This window comes from Calypte anna, chromosome 21, assembly GCF_003957555.1.
Source record: "Calypte anna isolate BGI_N300 chromosome 21, bCalAnn1_v1.p, whole genome shotgun sequence".
In the NCBI taxonomy this organism is placed as follows: Eukaryota; Metazoa; Chordata; class Aves; order Apodiformes; family Trochilidae; genus Calypte; species Calypte anna.
In genome coordinates, this window is record NC_044266.1 from 3,104,674 (window position 1) to 3,125,387 (window position 20,714).

The 20,714-nt window shown below is 38.2% G+C and overlaps 1 protein-coding gene across 4 annotated transcripts in view; it reads left to right on the top strand.

Moving 5' to 3' along the window:
* Positions 1 to 20,714, top strand: part of CLSTN1 (calsyntenin 1) — a 35,093-nt gene that overhangs the window by 4,980 nt on the left and 9,399 nt on the right. For 2 of the 4 annotated variants that reach the window (XM_030463461.1, XM_030463463.1), the window contains exons 2-10: positions 3,682 to 3,804; positions 10,127 to 10,156; positions 11,610 to 11,805; positions 13,963 to 14,171; positions 15,128 to 15,277; positions 15,376 to 15,561; positions 16,453 to 16,701; positions 17,661 to 17,782; positions 18,995 to 19,157. In XM_030463461.1, the coding sequence (XP_030319321.1) occupies positions 3,682 to 3,804; positions 10,127 to 10,156; positions 11,610 to 11,805; positions 13,963 to 14,171; positions 15,128 to 15,277; positions 15,376 to 15,561; positions 16,453 to 16,701; positions 17,661 to 17,782; positions 18,995 to 19,157 (1,428 nt within the window). The remainder of the gene's footprint in view (positions 1 to 3,681; positions 3,805 to 10,126; positions 10,157 to 11,609; positions 11,806 to 13,962; positions 14,172 to 15,127; positions 15,278 to 15,375; positions 15,562 to 16,452; positions 16,702 to 17,660; positions 17,783 to 18,994; positions 19,158 to 20,714) is intronic. The other 2 variants (XM_030463462.1, XM_030463464.1) reach the window with 1 other exon arrangement.

Here is a 20,714-nt window from a genome sequence, read left to right on the forward strand (position 1 = left end):
TAGTGTTAATTGGAAAGGCTCATACTGTAGGCACCTGATAATTTATAACCAGTAGTTTGAGTTCCCAATGTCTGGCAGTTGACCTTCCAGAGCACAAATTCCAGTTGCCTCTTAACTGTGTCAAAGAATCCAAGGCAGAAATCTGGAATTGCTGGATGAATTTCAGCCACCTGATTTTCCTTCAAGTAGAACAGTAGAGGTTAATGTTACTGGGTGCCCATGCCCTTACTTAATCCCTCTGTAATGCAGATTCATCCCCTTCTATTTTGTTACTGCCTCCAGTTTTCATATCCCAGTAATGGAAATTGTAGTTTGTTTTGGAAGCCCTCACTCTAGATAAGAAAATTTCCCTGCTATCAAGACACTTGGCATTTAATCAAAACTTGTGTTCAGTTTTTGTCCCATTGTTTGTCTGGTTACAAGATGATAATTTCTGATAAAATTCTGTAAGACCCAGTTAAGCAAGTAAAATAAATAGTTTATATACAAAGTTAATCCTTACCCTTTTTTAATTGAAAAGAGAGGCACAACTCTCAACTGCAGGCTGGTGAGCCTAGGGCAGGAGCAGAACACGTGTTATAATCAGGCCATGCTGCACCCTTTCTTATTCAACTTTACTTTTGGGGTGGAGAAGGCATATTTCACTGTGTAGATATTTACTTCCTGGCTGAACTGTGTTTTTCTGTGGTTATGTACTATAAAAACTTGTTGGTTTAATGATACTGCTTGAAATTTCATCAGAACAGTACTAAGTTATGAATATTTGAGGCAAGAGATGCTTCAGAGTTTTTATTGTCTCACTGAATTGCAGGTAAGTATTTTCTTACCTCAAGAGGAAGACAGTTAAAAGATGGACAGTCACTAAAATTGTTGTAAGATCTTCAGAACAGAAGTAAATAACTATTTACTCAGCTCACCAAGTGCAGTTCATTCAAGTTGAGAGAGAATATAAATCTTTTTATGCCATCTCTGGATTTTTCATGAAGTCTCAAAGGTAGATTTAAAAAAAATAATGTTTATTTACTGTCACTAGATTGAATATCTAGGTTTCACACTCTAGTACTTGTTATTGATTTTTTTCCATGTGTTTTACCAGTTAATTCTTAAGAATTTGTTTAGAATGAGATCAAGATCATTTATGCCAAAAGATACATAGCATGGCTAAACAACACTCACCATATATTAGAAGTAGTTTCCAGAAGAAAAAAATATCTTCAATTTGAGTCTGTTCTGGATGTCTAAATTTTCAGTTCTGTAGGTGCCAGATCCCATTTAAAATCAAATGAACTTCAAACCATTTGCAGGAAGATAATTGAGGTCCTCACAATGTACATTTAATTTCAATCTTTTCATTCAAATACTAGAGCTGGATTAATTCAGGTTGTCTTAAGATGATAACTTTTGATTAAAGTTGCCTTACTAGCCCCAAACCCGATGGTATTAATTTACATTCATTCATTCTTCTGAACAGCAGAAAAAAGTTGCTGTTAGTTGATCAGATGGATTCTGCAGCATCTTGCTTTGGTGCAGCATCCTTTCTTTGAGGTTATTTCCCTTCAATTAAGAGCAGAAAGCTCCAACCAGGATTAGAAAAAGGTGGTCTGTTCAGTCTCATGGGAAACAGCACATTTACCTAGAGAAAATGGGGTTTTAAAAATCTGTTTTTAAGACACCTCAAATCAGGAAGCAGTTCCCTTGCCTGCTCTAGCTTAGCAGTGATTATCTTGAGATAAACTGAGTTAGGAGGCTTGTGCTCACCTGGCACTTGGAAATTTTTTTTGGCCCCAAAAACCTAAATAAAAGTCACCCTGCTGTCTTGTGCCAGGGCAGCTTCCCCTAGCTGATTAAATGCTGGTTGGGATTTAGAAGAGATTCCAGTTGAGGCACTTACAAATAGTGTGAATATTGTATTTCAAGGAAACCAGTGGAGTTTATCCAGTTAAATGGCAAGAGATTAACAGCTCAGGGCACTTTGCTGGTGTCAAGCTTGGAACAGGCCAACTGTTCTGGTTTGAAAGGGGCAGCCTGGCTTTGTCAGCTTGTAGATTTCAGGAGTTTTGTGACAATTAAAGAGGAAAAAATGGGATGGTTTTCAGTCCAACATTTAATAATAATTAATCCAGCTGAGAGCAGAATAATCCATGGTTCAGTTTTGCAGTTTGTTCAAGAGAAGCAGTCATGGGCTGCTCAGAAGCTTTTCCAAATGCTGGCTTGAGAATTTCTTACAGTAATGCTGGAGTCAGGAGATCACAAATATGGATAACAGGGCCCTTCCTGGATATTCAGCAGTAAGTTTGGAGAGTGTTTGAAAACCCAGTGATGTGTAGTCTTTATAAACACAAAGGGATTTAAGCTTTATGTTTTAAAATCTGGTGATGTTTTAGCCTTCCTAAACACAAAGGGCTTTAAGCTTTATGATTTTATTGTCTAGAGCATAATAAAAGGACATGACTTTGCTTTTAACTGGGCCTGTTGTTTGAAGGTTCAGTAGACTCTGCAGATGCTTAGCATACTCATAATGCTGTTCATATGTGGTTACAGCACTTCAGGCTTTTATAGAACCCTCTTCCCTCCAGTAGTGGAATTTACTGTAGGTGCTAAATTAGGAGAAGCTTAAAAAAAAAAAAAGTAATTACATTGAGAAGCATTAAAATGAAGCTGGAGTTTTTTTCTGGCAGAGATCTGTTCTAGTATTTTATACTAGGTCTGTACTATTGAGGCACTGAGGGCAGTGTTGCCATATTGAGTAAAACCACATGGTGGTAATTAAACTCTGTTTGCATTCAAATAGTTTGTTGAGAGTTCTCTCTTGCTGCATTATATATGAATTCTATATCCTGCCTTGCTGTTTGTTGCTACTAACTAGTGGAAGATTGCAGATGGAAACATACTGGGAGATTGTTATGGTTTCCTGTGTGAGTTCTTTACCTCTAGGTTTAGTCCTTTGTCTAAAAGTCCTTTCATTGCTGTGGTTTTTTAAAAATTAGAATAAAAACCAGAAAATAAACTGTCTATATATGCATTTTGTAACTGAGATGAAAATTAATTTGACCAGTGTATAGGAATGTGAATCTAAGACATGTCCTATTTGTCATGAACTAACTGTCTCTGATGTATTTTTGAGAAAGGAGGAGGAGATTTAATATTAGAAATAATTTGTACTTTAGAGATTGCTTCTTTATAGGGGAGGAACATTTTGAGAAAAGGAACTTAACAAGCCAGACAGAATGCTAAAACTAGAAAAAGCTTTAAAAAGTAAGTCTACCAACTGCATCCTAAGTTTTTCACACTGGAGAGTAGTAGAATGTTCCCAAACCCTTGTGTTTCATGTTGGGCAGGTTTTTTTCATCTGGTGCTGAATAATTTTTTTCTGGTTTCACACTCAGCACTGCTGGCAGCACTGAACCATCTCTGTTAGGAGGTTTTTTTGAGTTGCACTTCAGGGGTGTCTTAAATCCCATCATAGTTAAGAGATTATTTCAGATTTGCTGAGTTGTTTTTGGAAGGTGCTGAACTCTTCTGAACTTCCATAGGGTTTTGTCTCAGCTTTTCTAATTTACTAAAATGTTTTTTTCAGACTGAGAAGAATGAAAGAAGAATGTTTAAAACAGTGTTACAAAATATTTCTTGATGAAGTTGTCAATTTCAAGAGTTTTGACTTGTTACTCTGTTTTCTTCCAGTTAACAAGCATAAGCCATGGATTGAAACAACCTATCACGGTATAGTTACAGAAAATGACAACACGGTGCTCTTGGACCCCCCTCTAATAGCCCTGGACAAAGATGCTCCTCTACGGTTTGCAGGTAAAGAATTAATCCACATTTCCTCTTAAAAAAGTGGAAAAGCTTTCTTGATGACAAGGCTGTGTGGTGTTTAGTGTGTGTTCCCTAACAGGAACATAATGTTTCAGAGCTTTTAGATGCAAGGAAATGTTTGTGCATGAACCAGAGTTTTATTTCATATCTCTAGCTATAAATATACAGCTGTATCCAGATATTCCAACCAGACTGCTGATATTCCATGCTGCTTCAATTTCATGTGTGTTTGTTAATTTTTCTCTTGTTTTGGTTGTTTTTTTTACTCTCCATAGTGTCTAACCTTCAGTCCTCTGGATTCCACATTTCAGAGAATTCAGTGGGGGAGTTCTGAAACAAATATATTCTTATAATTCTTAAAATATTTTGGTTTTCTTAGTGTTTTTGTTTTGTGTCTTAATAGGTTGAAAGCATTTATCAGTAGAATTAAGATTTATATTTCTTCAGTGCAGCCCTTGGACAGAATTCCAATAGAAATCTAAACTTTCTGTCATAAGCTTGCTTAAGAGGTTTGGGGTATTTTAAAAAATGGGCAGCCTCTTCTACCTGAAGGCTTTTTCTCCTCTAGCAAAGAATGTAGAGAATAATACGCAAGCCATTTGCAAAACATAGGCTAACTCTTCACTTTCAACATAGGACTATCAGATGACAGTTTTCTTACAAACTTCTGCAGTGTTGTGGTTTTTTTTTTCTTTTCTGGAAACTAGTTTCAGATTGCTGTGTTCATTAATTGGATAGTTTTATGGAAAATAAATTTTTTGGCTTGGCAAAATATATGAAAAAATAGTGTTTGAAGGATACCATCAGGCATCTGCAGGTATCTGGATCAGGAACAGTGTGGCCAGCAGGTCCAGGGAAGGGATTCTGCCCCTGTGCTCAGCCCTGGGGAGGCCACAGCTTGAGTCCTGTGTCCAGTTCTGGGCCCCTCAGCTCAGGAAGGAGATTGAGGTGCTGGAGCAGGTCCAGAGAAGAGCAAGGAGGCTGAAAAGGGACTTGAGCACAGACCCTGTGAGGAGAGGCTGAGGGAGCTGGGGGTGTTGAGGCTGGAGAAGAGGAGGCTCAGGGGAGACCTCATCACTCTCTACAACTCCCTGAAAGGAGGTTGGAGCCGGGGGGGGTTGGGCTCTTTTCCCAGGCAACTCTCAGCAAGACAAGAGGGCAGGGTCTCAAGTTGTGCCAGGGGAGGTTTAGGTTGGAGATGAGAAAGAATTTCTTTCTGGAGAGGGTGATCAGGCATTGGAATGGGCTGCCCAGGGAAGTAGTGGATTCTCCGTGTCTGGAGATATTTCAGAAGAGCCTGGATGTGGCACTGAGTGCCATGGGCTGGGAACCACGGGGGGAGTGGATCAAGGGTTGGACTTGATGATCTCTGAGGTCCCTTCCAACCCAGCCCATTCTATGATTCTATGATCTGAAGTAGCTGTGGTGGATAACATAAGCTTAAATTAGATACTTGGATAAACTTACTTGGTGAAGTAGAATTTTAGAGTTAAGAATATTAGTAAAATACCCAAGGGATGTGATGTTATCCATTTTTGGGAATGCTGCTTAGCCTGGCTTGGAGGAGGAAGTGGAAAAAGAGAGGGGCTGAATGAACAGTCTTTGAAAATGCCATTTCAGCTGTTCAGCATGCTGGCTGCACTGTGTGCTGGGTAATATGGCAGTGGTCACAATTTCTGTGATACAGGAACAGTTTTGTTACTTTATCATTAAGCTGTAATTATCTTCAAGGCTGCCTTACAAATTCAGGAAGTTCAAAGATAATGGAAAACCTCTGAAATTCAAACTTTCCCATGTATTGGAATCACATGGCAGAGGCTCTTAAGTGATCTTAGCTGGAGATAAAACTGCTGTCTGAACAAAACCCTTTTTCATTTCCAAATGAAGACACTTGGGATACACAAAATCTGTTAACTAGAAAGAGATTAGAGGAGAGCTGGTTTGTGTACTTGGTGATTAGGTGAACATGAATACATTTGCACAGTTCTTAAGTGTTTTAAATGTAGGAGTTTGACAGCATTGAGCAGGTTTTGAAAATGGCAGTTTTGGACTAGTGGATAGTCAAGTTTTCTTGAGTGCTGGATCTCATGAAGCTTTAAGAAAGCACTGGCAGAATGGCTTCAAAAATACTGTAAAATTTGCAGAGGAAAATCCAATATCAAAGCATCTCTTCAAAAGATCCTTCTTTTCCATGATGTTGATCTAATTTGTATAAACCTGCTTTCATTTAATGAACATGCTTACTATCTGAAAGTTGGTTTAATTAAATATTTGTGTAAACATTCTATCTTTGGGCTTTCAAACCCTAGCAATTCTTAAGCAGCAACAAACCAATGGCTTCAAAATATTATCATCAACTCTTGGATTGTAAAGAAATGTTCCCCCATGTGACTCTTGGATTTGAATGATGTAAATCCTCAGGGGCTGTGCTCTGGGAATCTCTAAAAGTATTTGCCTGCCATTAAGTGGAACAATACTTGAATCTGTCCTGGAGGAGAGGAGATGTGGGAGATGTGTTGAATCAGCATTATCAGCTCTAGTTGGTGCTGCAGTCATGGCCTGGGATGGGGAACAGCACTGCTGTTGTTCAGCAGTATCTATGTGGGTGTTTAAGTGTGAGAAGCCCATTAGAACTGTGCTGTTTTCACAGTAAAACCAAGCATTTTCAGCATTAAATGAGGGTTTCACTCCTAACTGCTGTAGTCCTATATAAACCAAATTTATTCATGCTTCAAAAGGTTGGGTATTTTAATTAACTGTGCCCCCTAGGTGAGCTGTGAAACTTTGGAATTATCCATAGGTTTAAAATATTTTAAAGAGAGCTTTTTGCTTTATTTCGATTTTGAGCATGTTGAAACACCTTGAAACTAGTTCATTTAAATCCTTTGTAGCACATAAACTATGAGGCAAGAGAAAGCAATATTTTTATTGCTTTGCTCACTCTGCTGTGGGTAGGCTCCTAAAATTTAGGTGTGCAAAAGCAAGTAGGGTAATACAGACATTTATTTCTAGTGTAACTTGGATGATTTTACATCTGCAATGACACACTTCTGAAAACAGAGCTGGAATAAAGATGTTCCATGTTGCTTTGCCACAGTGCCCCAAGTGTAGGGTCCCTGGGGACTGAGTCTTTTGTACCATGATTGTTACAGATCTGCTTGAGAAGACAATGACCTTTCTCCTTCCTCACTGAAACTTTTGTATGTTTCAAAACAAATCATATTGGAATTTGATACCAAGTGGTTTTGCTGAAAAAAATAAAGGACAGCAACATTTTCTATTGTACATTAGAACAATTTCTGTCCAAAGTCAGTCTGAAGCTCTCAGTATGGGATTTCTCCTTTACTATGCAAAAAGGATCTGAATTTTTATTGTGTTTGAAGCAAACAATATTGTATCTGGGTGCCTTTGCCTCACTGAATGTGTTTGGTTATGAGAATACAGCACAGTGTCTTGCTGGCAAGATGTTTCCCTTGTGGAAGGAAATGTTTCCTTGCTTTTTTGATGTATCTGTAATGGGGTTTTCATCCTAGAGATAACCACAGCTCAGCCACAATACTTTATTTTCCCCTTGGTACTCTGGGCTGCAAAAAGTATTTTTGTGGGGGTTAGGAATTTTTTGACTTAGAGCTTTGAAAACAACCTTGCAGGCTGTATTCATTCTTTAAAAAAAAACCCCACAAATGCAAAAATCCACTACAGCTTTTCTGTCATCTTCCTGGAGGTGTGTGGGGTTCCCATCTTGCTGGGGGTGAGTGCTGCTGCTGTTCCCATGCTGCCTCCTGTTTGTGCAGGAGCTGTGACATCTCCTGTCTGTCTGTAATGCAGCTCCCAGCTGGGTTGGGGGTTGTAAGGGAATGATAGGAAGAGAAGATGAATGATGCTGTGTAATCAAACAGAAAGATTTTTTGATCTGGTCACATCCAGTGAGGGATTCCCTGAGTGTACAATAAATATGTTGCCCAGGCAGCTGGCAGAACTAAGAGGAATTTTGGTTGTGATAGTATTTCAGCCATTTTTCCATCAAATTTAAGAGATGAAGTGACATTTTGTTTTGTATGTGTCATGCATGCAAATACAAACTGAAATGGAGTCAGCACTAATTGTGAAATTGCAAATTGCTTCACTTTTTAGCAGTTTTGTATGGTACCAAGAGATACTTGTGGAGGAGACATTCTAAAGGTACTGAAATGAGAGCCTTTCCTGAAGGCTTTCCAAGATCCTCTTGTAGACAGCTGCTTGGTTTGAGCTGGGAGAATTTTACTTCCTCAGCTTCTGTGGAATGAACATGTAGAGGGGTAGGTGACTGAGGTCAGAGAATCAAGAGTAGGAGAGGTAGAGGTTTATTTTGGTAATGCTCAACTTCAGAATGAAATGAGAAAAAGCTTTAAGCACATACAACATAACATGAAACCTCAGGGAGCATGAGATGGCACCAAGCTCACTTCATGGCAATGAAAAAAATTCACTGTCAGGAATTCTGTGATCACAGAAGAACCTTCTCTATACTGAGAGAGATTTTAACTGAGATGAAAATGAATTTCACCAATGTATGGGAATATCAATCTAAGACATGTCCTATTTGTCATGAACTAACTGTAACAGTCCCTAATGTAGTTTTGAGAAAGGAAGGGGAGATTTAATATTATAAATATTTTGGACTTCAGAGAATTGCTCCTTTTTGCTTCTTATTGTGGAGGGACATTTTGAGAAAGGGATCTTAACAAGCCTGTTAGATTGGGAGCTCTGCATTTCCCTGTTCAGAGCACTTGTAACACCAGAGGATTTATGAGCTATAACCTTTTCAGTCACAAGAACCTTGCCTGGGAGGTAATAAAAGGACATTTGTTTATCTTTCTAGTGTGAAGTGGAAAGTAGAATTGTTGTTGTTTGAGAAACACTTGGCAGGATTTCAGCTGTAATACACCTTGAACAGAAACTTTACACCTTAAAAAGCATCTGGAGACGTGTGGTTATTTACTGGAGAGCTTCTTTATGTTTTATGTTTAAGAGCCAAAAACATAATGCCTAAACCTCCTAGCAGCCAAATTGGTGTTTGTTCCAGAGATAAAGGTCCCTCCAGATGATAAAAACCTGACCAGTTTTAAATAGCTTCCTTGTCTACATTATAGATAATTGCCACATTAATACAATTCCCCTTTTTTCTCCATTATCAGGCTCTCTGCTTTAATGTTCCCTTCCATGTATTTTCTTTCCTGTAATCTTAATGTTTCACAATTGATGCTTGACTCCCAAGGTTAGAGTTACTGGAAGGGGAGAGAGAGATGGGTGTGTACAGAAGTAAGAGATGTGGAATATTAAAAAAAAAAATAAATGCAGTTGGAATGTTGCTTCTGGCTCATAGTGGTGTCAGCCACAAATTTAAGCAGTGTAAAATGTTCTTGAATGATCCTATTGCCAAAACACATTAAAAACCACATTTGTATTTATATCCTGTGTAATAATAGACTGAAATAAATGATGTGGGTGCCACAAGAGGCAGCACACTTGGTGCATTAAAATAAAGAGCTGATTATACATCTAGGGATTACCTGGAGTGAGTCTCAGGGAGAGTCTCATGAGAGCTATTTCAGAAACTGGCTTTTTTCTATTTTTTTTTAACAAAGGACTACAGATCATGACATGTTACAAGGTATTTTCCCTTAATTATATTTCTCCTTCAGTATTAGTCTGTAAATTTGCCTTTCTGAGAAAAATATTTCTCTGTAACTGTAATGCCTCATCTCAGGCCACTGCAGTATTGAGTCTTGAATACTTGTTATTACAAAATGCTTCCAATATGAGAATTAACAGAAAATCTGCTAGAAATGAATCTAAGGGCACAGGCCTGCTTTGGTGGACTGGAATTCAGGTATAAGATGACAGCAATCAGGAAAAAATAATTGATTTATTGAATGATACATAGAAGGTGGTAAGAATGTAGGGTTAGCAAATTATGATTTTCAGGGAGTAAAGAACATGGATAGGTCTTCATCAACATGGAATTTTGAAAGTATCTTTTGTCTAGCAGATGGTATTGTTAAGAAAAAAGAAAGAAAAAAATTAAAAGGCTTTTGATAAACTTATTAAATATTTCAAAGTCCTGCAAATGACAACCTGGAGTTAAAAGGTTAAATCATAGCAGAACTAAAATTCTAAAATTGTAACAAATAATAGCAAATCACCACTGGAATTTTAAAACAGTTTTTCCAAAGCTTTTCTGTGTAATGTGTGCATCTTTGCCTTTTCCTTATTTGCTCCCTTTCAATCTTTCCTGTTACTGACTTGGGTTTATTTTTTCTCCCTTTAGAGAGTTTTGAGGTGACAGTCACCAAAGAAGGTGATAAAGGGTTCTTTCTATCCCTTTTATGAATATTAACCTACTAACTTTGGTTATGAAATGGGGAATCAGCACTTAAACAGAAGATCCTGTCATGCTCTTTTGTCCCATTTATTCTCCCAGTTGTGTTTTTTTGTTTTGGTTTGGTTTTTTTACTTTAAAATATATTTATTAAAATCTGTTGTGTAACCAAGCCCTTGGTTAGAAATATCTGTAAATCAGACATCCATTTGAACCATTTGGGATTATTGTACATTGTGTGGACACTGAAGGAATTAAAGGAGACTTTTCTGGTATTTTCACTGATACTTTACTTCTTTGGGACATCTCATATGCTTTTTAAAGTAATATTTAAATGCTGAAGCATTGTAACACCTTCCCTGCAGTACCCTTCCTTCAGTGCCTACTCCAGTAGTTAAAAATTGGAATAAAATCCCTTTTTTTTTTTTTTTTTAACACCTGTAGACATGTTTACAATAGCATTGCACTCTTGGTATTATGATACCACTGCAACTATAATAGCAAAATCATGTTTTGTATTGTTGTAAGAAAATCACCTCCCAAATCTAATGAGTGCTCCAGGTAAAAACACAGTGCAGGTGATTAAACTGTTTATTGAGTGGCTTTTGTTAGCACAGCCAGGTGTGTCTGGATCACTTCCCATAACCTGCTGACACACTGTCCCAGCAAGAGCTCTTGTGCTGTAACCTTAGGCTTAGATCTGTTTTTAAATGATGTACTGGGGACTTCTCTTCCAAGTTTGTCAGGGCAAAGAGTTGGAATTGAAAGGAAAGCTTACAAATCATTCCATGCTAGAGCTTCCTTGACTGCCACATTTGCTCCATGTTAGTAGGTAGCAGTTGAAATGGATGCCTGAGAAGTTGGTATTTCTACCTTTCTCATTCAGTAGTTTGTTTTGATTCCCTAATTTTAGCCAGGTACATTGCACAGGAAGACTTTGTCCTTTGATCTGGTGACAGAATTTCTGTAATTTTGGTGCTGAACCTGTACTTGAAGCTTTTTTCACCCCTTGACTTGTAACTGTGCACTTTAACCTTTTGCTCTGGTCAAAATAAACAAGCTGCCCAGCTATTCCCAGTAGCTTGGCATAGAAGACACCACCAGTGGCCTTGGCTGTGTGCTCTCCTAAGATCTACTCTTACCCTAGAGCTATCTCAAGTACTCCTGTGAAATGCCTGTCTACATTTCTCTTTCTCTCTTCTGTATTCCTGCATGAATGGATGCAAAGTAAACAAGTTGCTTGGAAGGCAGACCTATGCTTCTTTTTACTAAAGTGCCCAGAAATCACCCATTTTTAAAGCACAGCGCTCTTGCTTTGTCCACAGCCCCTCACAAACCCTTGGCTGCAAAATATTTGGTCGTTTGCTTTAGAAAAAAAAAATAAATCTGAGAAGTTGGAGTAGCTCTAACTTGTCTTCCTTTGAATCTGTAGGTGAGATTTGTGGCTTTAAAATTCACGGGCAGAATGTTCCCTTTGAAGCAGTGGTAGTGGATAAATCCACTGGGGAGGGAATAATCCGCTCGAAGGAGAAGCTGGACTGTGAGCTCCAGAAGGACTACACCTTCACCATCCAAGCCTATGACTGTGGGAAGGGACCAGATGGAGTCAATGCCAAAAAATCCCACAAGTAAGGAAATCCGTGGTGGGCTGAGGGGAAGTTTGGTTCCAAGCAGTCTCCTGCTCCTGGTGATTTATGCTCTGTGTGTTGGGAGTAAATGCAAACCAAGTGTGAATACTTTCATATAATGGTAATATAAATAGTAGCAAAATGGACATGAACTGTTTTGACACCTCTTTAGCTGTATTCCAGATGATGCTCTTTAATCCCTCAATGTCTTTGAATTTACATTAGAAAACTGTGGGGACAGAAGCAGGAAAACTGTTGACATAGTTAAAATCTGGCTTGATATTAAGAATTTGCAAAGTCCAAGCTTGGATATGGTTTCAGAATTCACTTTTTAAAACCTAGAAAATGGTTCAAGAAGTCAATCTATAATAAAGTTGACAAAACAGAAAAGAATACATACTTCCAGACAGCCTCACAAAAAAAAACCCAAACCAAGATCAATAGCACAAGATTAATTTCTGCCTGGATTAAAGGATGGGAACAAAGCAAACTTTAACTAATCATTATCTAAAGACAAAACCACAATATAAAATGCTCTCTGGCAAATCCACTTGAGAATAACTGTTTAACACCCTGGTGTAAACATCTGTGGAGCATGTGGTGGATTCCTGTTTGTGTAAGGAAAATAAGGGCATAAATAAGATGAGGAATAGACTGGAAGCAGTTATCTTGGTGACAAGCACAACCTTGTTACTCTGCAGCTGTAGGCTTCAAATAGGCAGCAGAATGTTGTCTCCTTAAGGGTTACACTGACAGAAATTGGATGTGCCCTTAAACTCCATTTGATATTCAATTTGTCTTTTGAAGAAAGATTTCAAAGAGGAAGATGGCAACAAATGTTTTGTTGGGTGGGTTGCAGTTATATTCTTTGTTCAGTTTGGTACTGTACAGTTCCTCCTCTGCACTGCAGAACTTCTCTGTGTTTTTTACCTGTGTTGGTTAATCAAGATATAATTTTTTTTTTGATGGGGGTAGGAAAAATGATGGTTTTCCAGATTCATGGCTTTGTAATGAAGCAGTGCAGAGCTAGCAGCCTACTCTGCAGCTCTTCTTTCCCCACAGCAGAATGATTGTTTTCCAAGATTTGTGCCTACAAACCAGGTGGTTTTTTTGTTGGGTTTGTTTGTTTGCTTGTTTTTTAATTGTTTATGTGGTTTTTTGGTTCTTGGTTTGTCTGTGGGCTTTTTGGTTGTTTTTTGAGGGTTTTTTTGTTGTTTGCTTGGGTTCTGTTTTGGTTTTTGGCTTTTTAACCATCTTGAAGTTTAGCTCTCAAAGTGAGGAACAGGAAGTGTATATGGTAGAGAAGACCATTTTTTTGGTGGCATTTGTTTAGCACAAAGGACAAAATAAAACCCTGAAGACTTTTGTTTTTCTTAACAAAAGAAAACTTTTGCTTTTATGGAAGGACTGTAGTGATTGAAGTTGGTATTCATGTACATTCCAGATACTTTTTGCTATTCACCTTTTCTCCTTGGTCATTGACAGAAACTGTGTTATTTTCCTATTCTGTGTACACCAGCAGTCCCTGATAAGGATGGAAGGACAGAATTCAAGTCCCTGTTTAGGATTATCCAGCTTCCACTCCTGTGATTCTTCCATTTAAATTGTCTGAGCTCCCATTCCCACATCCAAGAAATAAACCAATTTTCCCTGACTGATACAGCTCACTACTTTATTACCAAAAGGAAGCCAATCAAATGCACTTGGCTGAGTTTTTAGCCTCAGTCTTTGCTGTCATTTTTGTTCCCATGAAATAAAAATTGGGCTTTTGCATCAAATCCTCTGTCAGCAGGGAAGCACTTGAAGGGATTGCACTGTTTTAACAGAAGTGAAAGCCTGTTTTGTCACAGCTCTGCTTCCTTGTATTTCTATAAAATGGCAGCAATTTAATAGTTGTAATACAAGGGTTTGGGTTTTATTTGCAAATAAACAGCACTAAGAAGTAGTCACCCAACACTACATTCAAGCACTGGAAAAATATCCACTGCTTTCCTAGCTGGGATAGATGAGATTGTTTGTTGTGTCAGTCTCTGCTCCCTTTTTTCAGGGAGCTTCCATTCTGAAGGACAGTTACCAGATCTTTACCAGATCTTTACCAGATTCCTGGATGGGATTCTTGGAATATTTTGGCAACTGAGCTTTCCATTTTCTTCCCAGAGCAACAGTGCACATTCAGGTGAACGATGTGAACGAGTATGCTCCTGTGTTCAAAGAGAAGTCCTACAAGGCAACAGTTATTGAAGGGAAGAGATATGACAACATCCTGAAAGTGGAGGCAGTGGATGCAGATTGCTCACCTCAGTTCAGCCAGATCTGCAATTATGAAATTGTAACTCCAGATGTACCTTTTGCTATTGACAAAGATGGTAAGGATACAGTGCAGCATGGAGTGGGAATTACTGTCATTTGCTGCCCTAAGAGTACTTCAAACTGGTCAGCATGAAACTACAGCAAACCTCTTTCCTTACAACATCATTAAATGATGAACTTTCACAGTTTGAATCAATGATGAGAAGTGAGAGATCTTTCAATGCCAAGACCATGTGCTGTCTGCTGATGTAAGGAGCAGATGGTCTGTTGCAAGTGTGTTGTTTCTTGCAAAATGCTTTTTCAAAATAAAGAAAATATAATATTATGTTTTAAAGCTGCTCTTAGTAAGATCTTTTCCTCCTTCAGCTTTCTATCCTGTGTTAAGATAGCTTTTGCTAATTAGCTTCAAAAAATGGGATTCTGTGTGTGTGCTTGTCACATTTGAGATGCCCTGGAGATTCCTGTGCCATGGTTATTGGTTTTGAAGTGTAGTGATTAATTTAGGCAGTTTCTTTTCTGCTGGTGATCTGTGAACCCTTCCAAACATACAGACTACTTCTAGGGGTGCAAGCAAGCTGGTTAAGCAAAGTATGACAGCTTTTAGTGTGCTTTAGTTTGAGTTTTTGGGGATCCAGATTGCCAGTGGATAATTTTCATGGTGTACAAATAAAAAAAAAAAAAAAAAAAAAAAGATAGAATCCTGACATGTGCCAAACAACTTAATTATCAGTTAGCACTATGAACAGTTACACTTTGAGTAATATCATACAATATTAAGAGCCTGATGAGTATATGCCTGTGTGCTCATAGCTGGATTTATGTAATGTTTAGGTACCTGGGCCTGATGTCTGGCATTGGAAACTCATATAGTTAAGGGCTAACTCACTTGCAGTTGTGTCTATCAAAGTCTTGGTACTGCATGAAGTACATAGGTGGTTTCTGGATGCATTCCATGTAACAGTGGCCTTCAGAAATGAGGTCTGATTATTGCTTTTTCTTTCTTGTGTGTCAGGTTATATAAAAAACACAGAAAAGCTGAGCTATGGTAAAGAACATCAGTATAAACTGACAGTAACAGCATATGACTGTGGGAAGAAGAGAGCTGCTGAGGATGTGTTGGTTAAAATTAGCATTAAGCCTACATGCAAGCCTGGCTGGCAAGGTGGGTTTGAGCTCCTTCCTATCTGCTTTTAGCATTTGGTATTTTGTTCAGTCACCCATGGGAGGTTTTACATATTGTTTCCTTGGGTAAATGTACAGGTTGGAGCAAGAGGATTGAATATGAGCCTGGTACTGGTTCCTTGGCTCTCTTCCCTGGAATGAGATTGGAGACTTGTGATGAGCCAATAACCTCAATTCAAGCAACAGTTGAACTAGAAACCAATCATATTGGTAAAGGCTGTGACAGAGACACCTACTCTGAGAAATCCATCCACAGACTCTGTGGTAAGAACACTTTTGTTCAAGTAGTTCACTTTTGTTCTACCTCAAGTAGAGAGGTCTATCTCTCTTGCTTATTCACTTTGCTTTAAATATTAGGTCAGACCACAAATAGGTAAGTGGATACAGGCTTCATTTGCATGAAGTTTTCTTCAACTTTTTGCCTAGCAGGCAGTAAATGGCATGAAATTGCCTCAAGGCAATTATTTTAAAATAATTCTCAAATGCAGTAAAGAATCCTTTTCTTCTGCCTCTCCACTAGCTTGCACAGACTAATGATTTCCCTTACATGAAGTTCATGTTCAGGAGCTAAAAGGATGTTAGAGATGTACAAGGGTATTGACATTAAAGCCTCTAATTTTTTTTTTAAGCACCATGGATGGCAATTCCTAAGCTATTCCCTGATTAGGTCAGTATGACATTAATGATTTAGGCTTGAAGTGGGGACAAAAAGCAAGCTGAGGACCTCCTGGGTATGATTGCTCCTGACTGCATTATCAGACACTGATCTGGGAGGGGATGCTTATGCAGCCTTCTCCAGCTGGCTGGGTGTTAGTCCTACAGCTACTGCAGTGTCTAGAAAAGCATGATGGTCATGGGTTGGAGGTATAAATGGTATTAATGTTCCTGAGATAAGAGGCAAAATGAGGTTCCAGAGCTGTAGAGATAGTAAGCAAACCAATTTCAATGAGATCAGTTGTCTTCCCAGAAGTTAAATTTATGGATGTCATGGTGCTATTAGCTGCCTCTTGTTAGTGCCACATTATTTAAGAGGAAACTTGTTGTGTGATGGCAGAGCATAATCCTGGCAGTTGGTGCTCAGGAAAGGTTTGCTCTGAAACTAGCTGTGATCTTTTTAGTTTCTGCATTTTTTTCACTGGAGCATTTTTATTGTAGGTGCTGCTTCTGGCACAATTGAGCTGCTTCCCCCTCCAAGTAGTGCTGCTAACTGGACAATAGGACTTCCTACCGATAATGGGCATGACAGTGACCAAGTCTTTGAATTTAATGGCACCCAAGCTGTGAAGATTCCAGATGGAGTTGTCACAGTCAATCTGAAAGAGCCCTTCATGATTTCAGTATGGATGAGGCATGCACCTGGGACCAAAGAAAAAGAGACAATTCTGTGCAATTCAGACAAGACAGGTTTGTCATTACTTCAGGTGTAACCTGGCTCGTTGTTGGGGTTTGTTTCTTTGTTTTTATATGCTGTGCAACACAGGGCAATGAACACTGAGTTTTTCCTCTAGGTTAGGTTTTCTTGGAAGTGAAATGGACTGCAAAAGCCCCTCTTTATTGTCCTTACCTATGAAGTAAGGCTTTGGATTTTCTAATTTCAGTTTCAAATGAGGCAGCCTTGGTTTTCTATTTCAGTTCATATTATGTTTTGCTGTTTGCTGTGGGAGATGACTTATTCTGGCAATGCAGTCTTGATTTGCATCTCCAAAGACAGCTTTATTCTTGATGCTGCCTAAAAGGATTTGTACATGTATCAGGTTTAGTGACAGCATGTGCTGCTGTAGCTTTCTTTTCTAGGAAAAGATAATTTCTCTTTCTCCACTGATGTTTTTTATCTACCCTGTGAGTAATTTCACTCTCTGTGAATGCTACAGACACAAGCAATTTGAAGATGCTATTAATAAGAAGGAAATTTGGTAACCCTGTTGCCACAAGTGTTGCCTAATGGGGGTAAAAGAATTCTTGTATTTTAGCTGGAGCAGTGGATTTGTTCAGTGTATTAGAAAGATCCTTTATTTAAAATGCTGCTGGTTTTTCAAAGGAAATTATGCTGCCTATAGAGCAAATTCAGCAGCCCTCACCCTAACTGAATTAAATTTTATTTGAAAATAAGGAAGATCAAGCAGTATTTGTAGTATTCTAAAGCACTGTTGTTCAGTGTCTTACTCATGGATTGCTGAAGAATTTTTTCCCTAATTCCTATTACAAACATTTCTCATTCCTCTTACTGTGCCCGATATACTTCTACATTTGTTTCTTCCTATCAGTTACTTGGTGATTTATGGATGAAATTCCAGAACAGGTGAATTTTGTGGAGCTCTTAAGGCTTACAGGAAATAATCATGTTAATTCCAACTCTTGTGCAGACATGAACAGGCACCACTACACTCTCTACGTGCACAACTGCCGACTCGTTTTCCTTTTCCGCCAAGACCCTTCAGAGGGAAAGACATACAAACCTGCTGAATTTCACTGGAAACTCAATCAAGTAAGTTCAGAAAGGACAGTTGGGAAGCTGTTAGAATGCAGATAAAACCATTGGATACTGAGGTCCCTCATAGTGTAATTATTAGTTAATACTTTTTGCAAATCCAGTCTCCCAGCATCATGATTTATAGCACCCAATAATACTTAGTCTGGGATCAAGTGTCAGAGATATTCAGCTATGCCTCTTAGTCCTGAGTGGGATACTCAGGAAATAAAGTATAAGTCATTGTCCTGAAAAGTAGTAAAATGTGAATTTATATGTGAAAACATGTCAGTCTTCCAGCTGTGTTATCAGTTTTCTTTACTACGTGCACTGTAAGAAAACGTGCGTGAGAAAACAGGATCTATTCCAGTTTGTTTATAGCATTAAAGTATTTCTGAGCATGTGACATTTTTGCAGCTCAAAGTGTTAAGAGGATAACAGAAGAACTTACCTTCTTAATCCCTTTATACACTCAAATAAAAATTGTGACTTCTTATACATAGACTTTTTATACATAGTGACCAGTAGCTATGAATTGGCTTTCTTCTTTAGATTTTGCTTCATAAAAATAGAGTTAATAGGCCTCCAAGGGCTGCAGGTACTTTCTGCTTCCTATTTAGAGAGAAGAGCTGTCTGTATTCTTTCAGTCATGTGTTCTTAATTATTTTAGATTGAAAAGTGAAGGCTGTGATAACTAATCTTCACGTTGGTTCTACTACGGTCTGCAGAACTTTATGAATTTATGTTGTTTATGATCAGGAAGAGTGAGACAGAAGGGATTAAATATTTTCTGAGCTTTTCCAGCTGTCTGGTTCTGAATGATAAAATGAAGCTGGATATCTGTAAATTTAGGAAGGCTCTTTTAGTTGCATTGGTGACTGTGACAGGTCTGTTTTGCCAGTTACCTGAACAGTGCTCTCTCCCACAGCTGACTGTGTCCTGTTTTCATTGCAGGGCAGTGTGTTCTGTTTAATGGTAAAATACCTATATGTTTCCTTATGGGAAGATTGTTACTTGTCAAAAACCAATCAGCTTTCTTTATAGATAATTCTGTTGTGGAAGGTTTTATTTCTGTTCAAAATGGTCATGTTTTTCTCTGTACAGTCCCTCAGGCTTATAGGTTGTCAGTGTATCTGCAGGTATGCATATGCACAATGTGCCTCAGATCAGTTTCTCCACTGCAAGTAAAAAAAATAATAAAGTAGAATTTTTAAAACTTTCTTTACTCAGGTCTGTGACAAAGAGTGGCATCATTATGTCCTCAATGTTGAATTTCCTGCAGTAACTCTGTATGTAGATGGTGTTTCATATGATCCTTTCCCAGTGACTGAAGATTACCCACTTCATCCTTCAAAGATAGAAACACAGCTAGTAGTTGGAGCATGTTGGCAAGGTAACTATTTGCAATTTTTAATGCTTTTAATTTATGGCTTTTCAATGAAATCTTTGTGGTTAGCCTAGAAGTATGTAGCAAATCTTTTCAGTGGTGACAGATAACTTGTTCTGTCTTTTGCAGTTTGTATTGCTCCTAGCTAGTATCACATATTTCCTTTTTCAGTTATTTTTTTCTGAGTGTTTTTTTACTCATTGGCTGCAGGTGGGTTTGAAATTTGATGCTACTCCCCAAGAAGCATTCCAGCAAAGAGATTTTTGTGGTAACCATGGAAATCTAGATGACTTATTTTTAATAGCAGTTGTAAGAGTACAGCATATCCATCACATTACTAAGCAGAGTACTTAATTTCAAGTGGGTTGAAAAGCATTGTAGAAGAAGTATTCTCATAAATGGAACCAGCAGATAATTCAGCTAAGCAACTCAGTGATGCTGTCTCTGGCATATTTACCATTTCTGCTTATAAAAATAAACTTAGGAAGCAACTGCTTTATGCAGACTGTGGCTTAAAACTGCAGACTGTGGTATTCTGCAAGCTGTAAAATGTCAGCTTTAGTACATAGGAAACTTGCTCTTCAAAGCTTGAGAAAAAAGAAGAATGCATCTGAACAGGGAGTCTGCTGACCAGAGATCTTTGTAACAAAGATCTTACTTCACAGTCCTGAATTGAAACGTTTGTTTGCTGATTAAATTACACCCTGACTGGTATAAGTCGTCAGAGATCAAACAGTCATAAATCATTCATGTTTTATGGTGGTTCAGAGTAGGGACTGCAGTTGCAGTCTGCATTAATGCACAGAAGTAGCTTGTGAATCAGTTCACTCTTATGTCTTACAATGTCTCTTGTCTCTGAGTTTTAAGACTTTTAAGTGTGAATGAAGGTTAAATTATCAAAATATGCTCTCCATCAAATTTACTTTTTGTGACAAGTTCACTGTCTTTCAGTACTGATGTTTTTTCAGTGCTAAATTCATTCTGGTTTCACTGTCCCTTCCTTTGAGTCAATTATTTTCTTCGTTATTCATCTCATTCTGTTGTGACTTTCCAGTTAACTCTTTTAGCTCAAAAGGAAGCTCTAGTGGCTCATTTTCAAGACACTGGAACTTGGAAACTCTGTTCCAGCTCAGTGTATGGATTGTCCATATATGTATATAACAAAAGCATATACATTTAGTTAAGTCCTGTGCTTTCGTATTGGCATCACTATATGATTCTTTAATTTCTGAGGTGAGTTCTTTTAATGCCAGCAGACTGAAAAAGGAGCATTAGAAGTCTGGAATACAAGAACTTTAGGTGCTATCTTTTTAAAATTCCTCCAAATCCTGAATTTCAGGGGTTTGGTTTTTTGGGAGAAAGTATGCCAAAGGAGAGTAGTTTGTGCTTAAGGCCATCTTCTGTGTCTTACCCAGATTTTAAAATAAATCAGAATGCTCTTAAGGCTTACACACAGCTCGCCTCTACAGAGAGAGATATTTTATACTTTTGAACAAGTTCTTTTGAAAGGTTGGAAACTTTTAATTGTTGGTGCTTCTCTTGGACACTTCCATCTGATAAAAT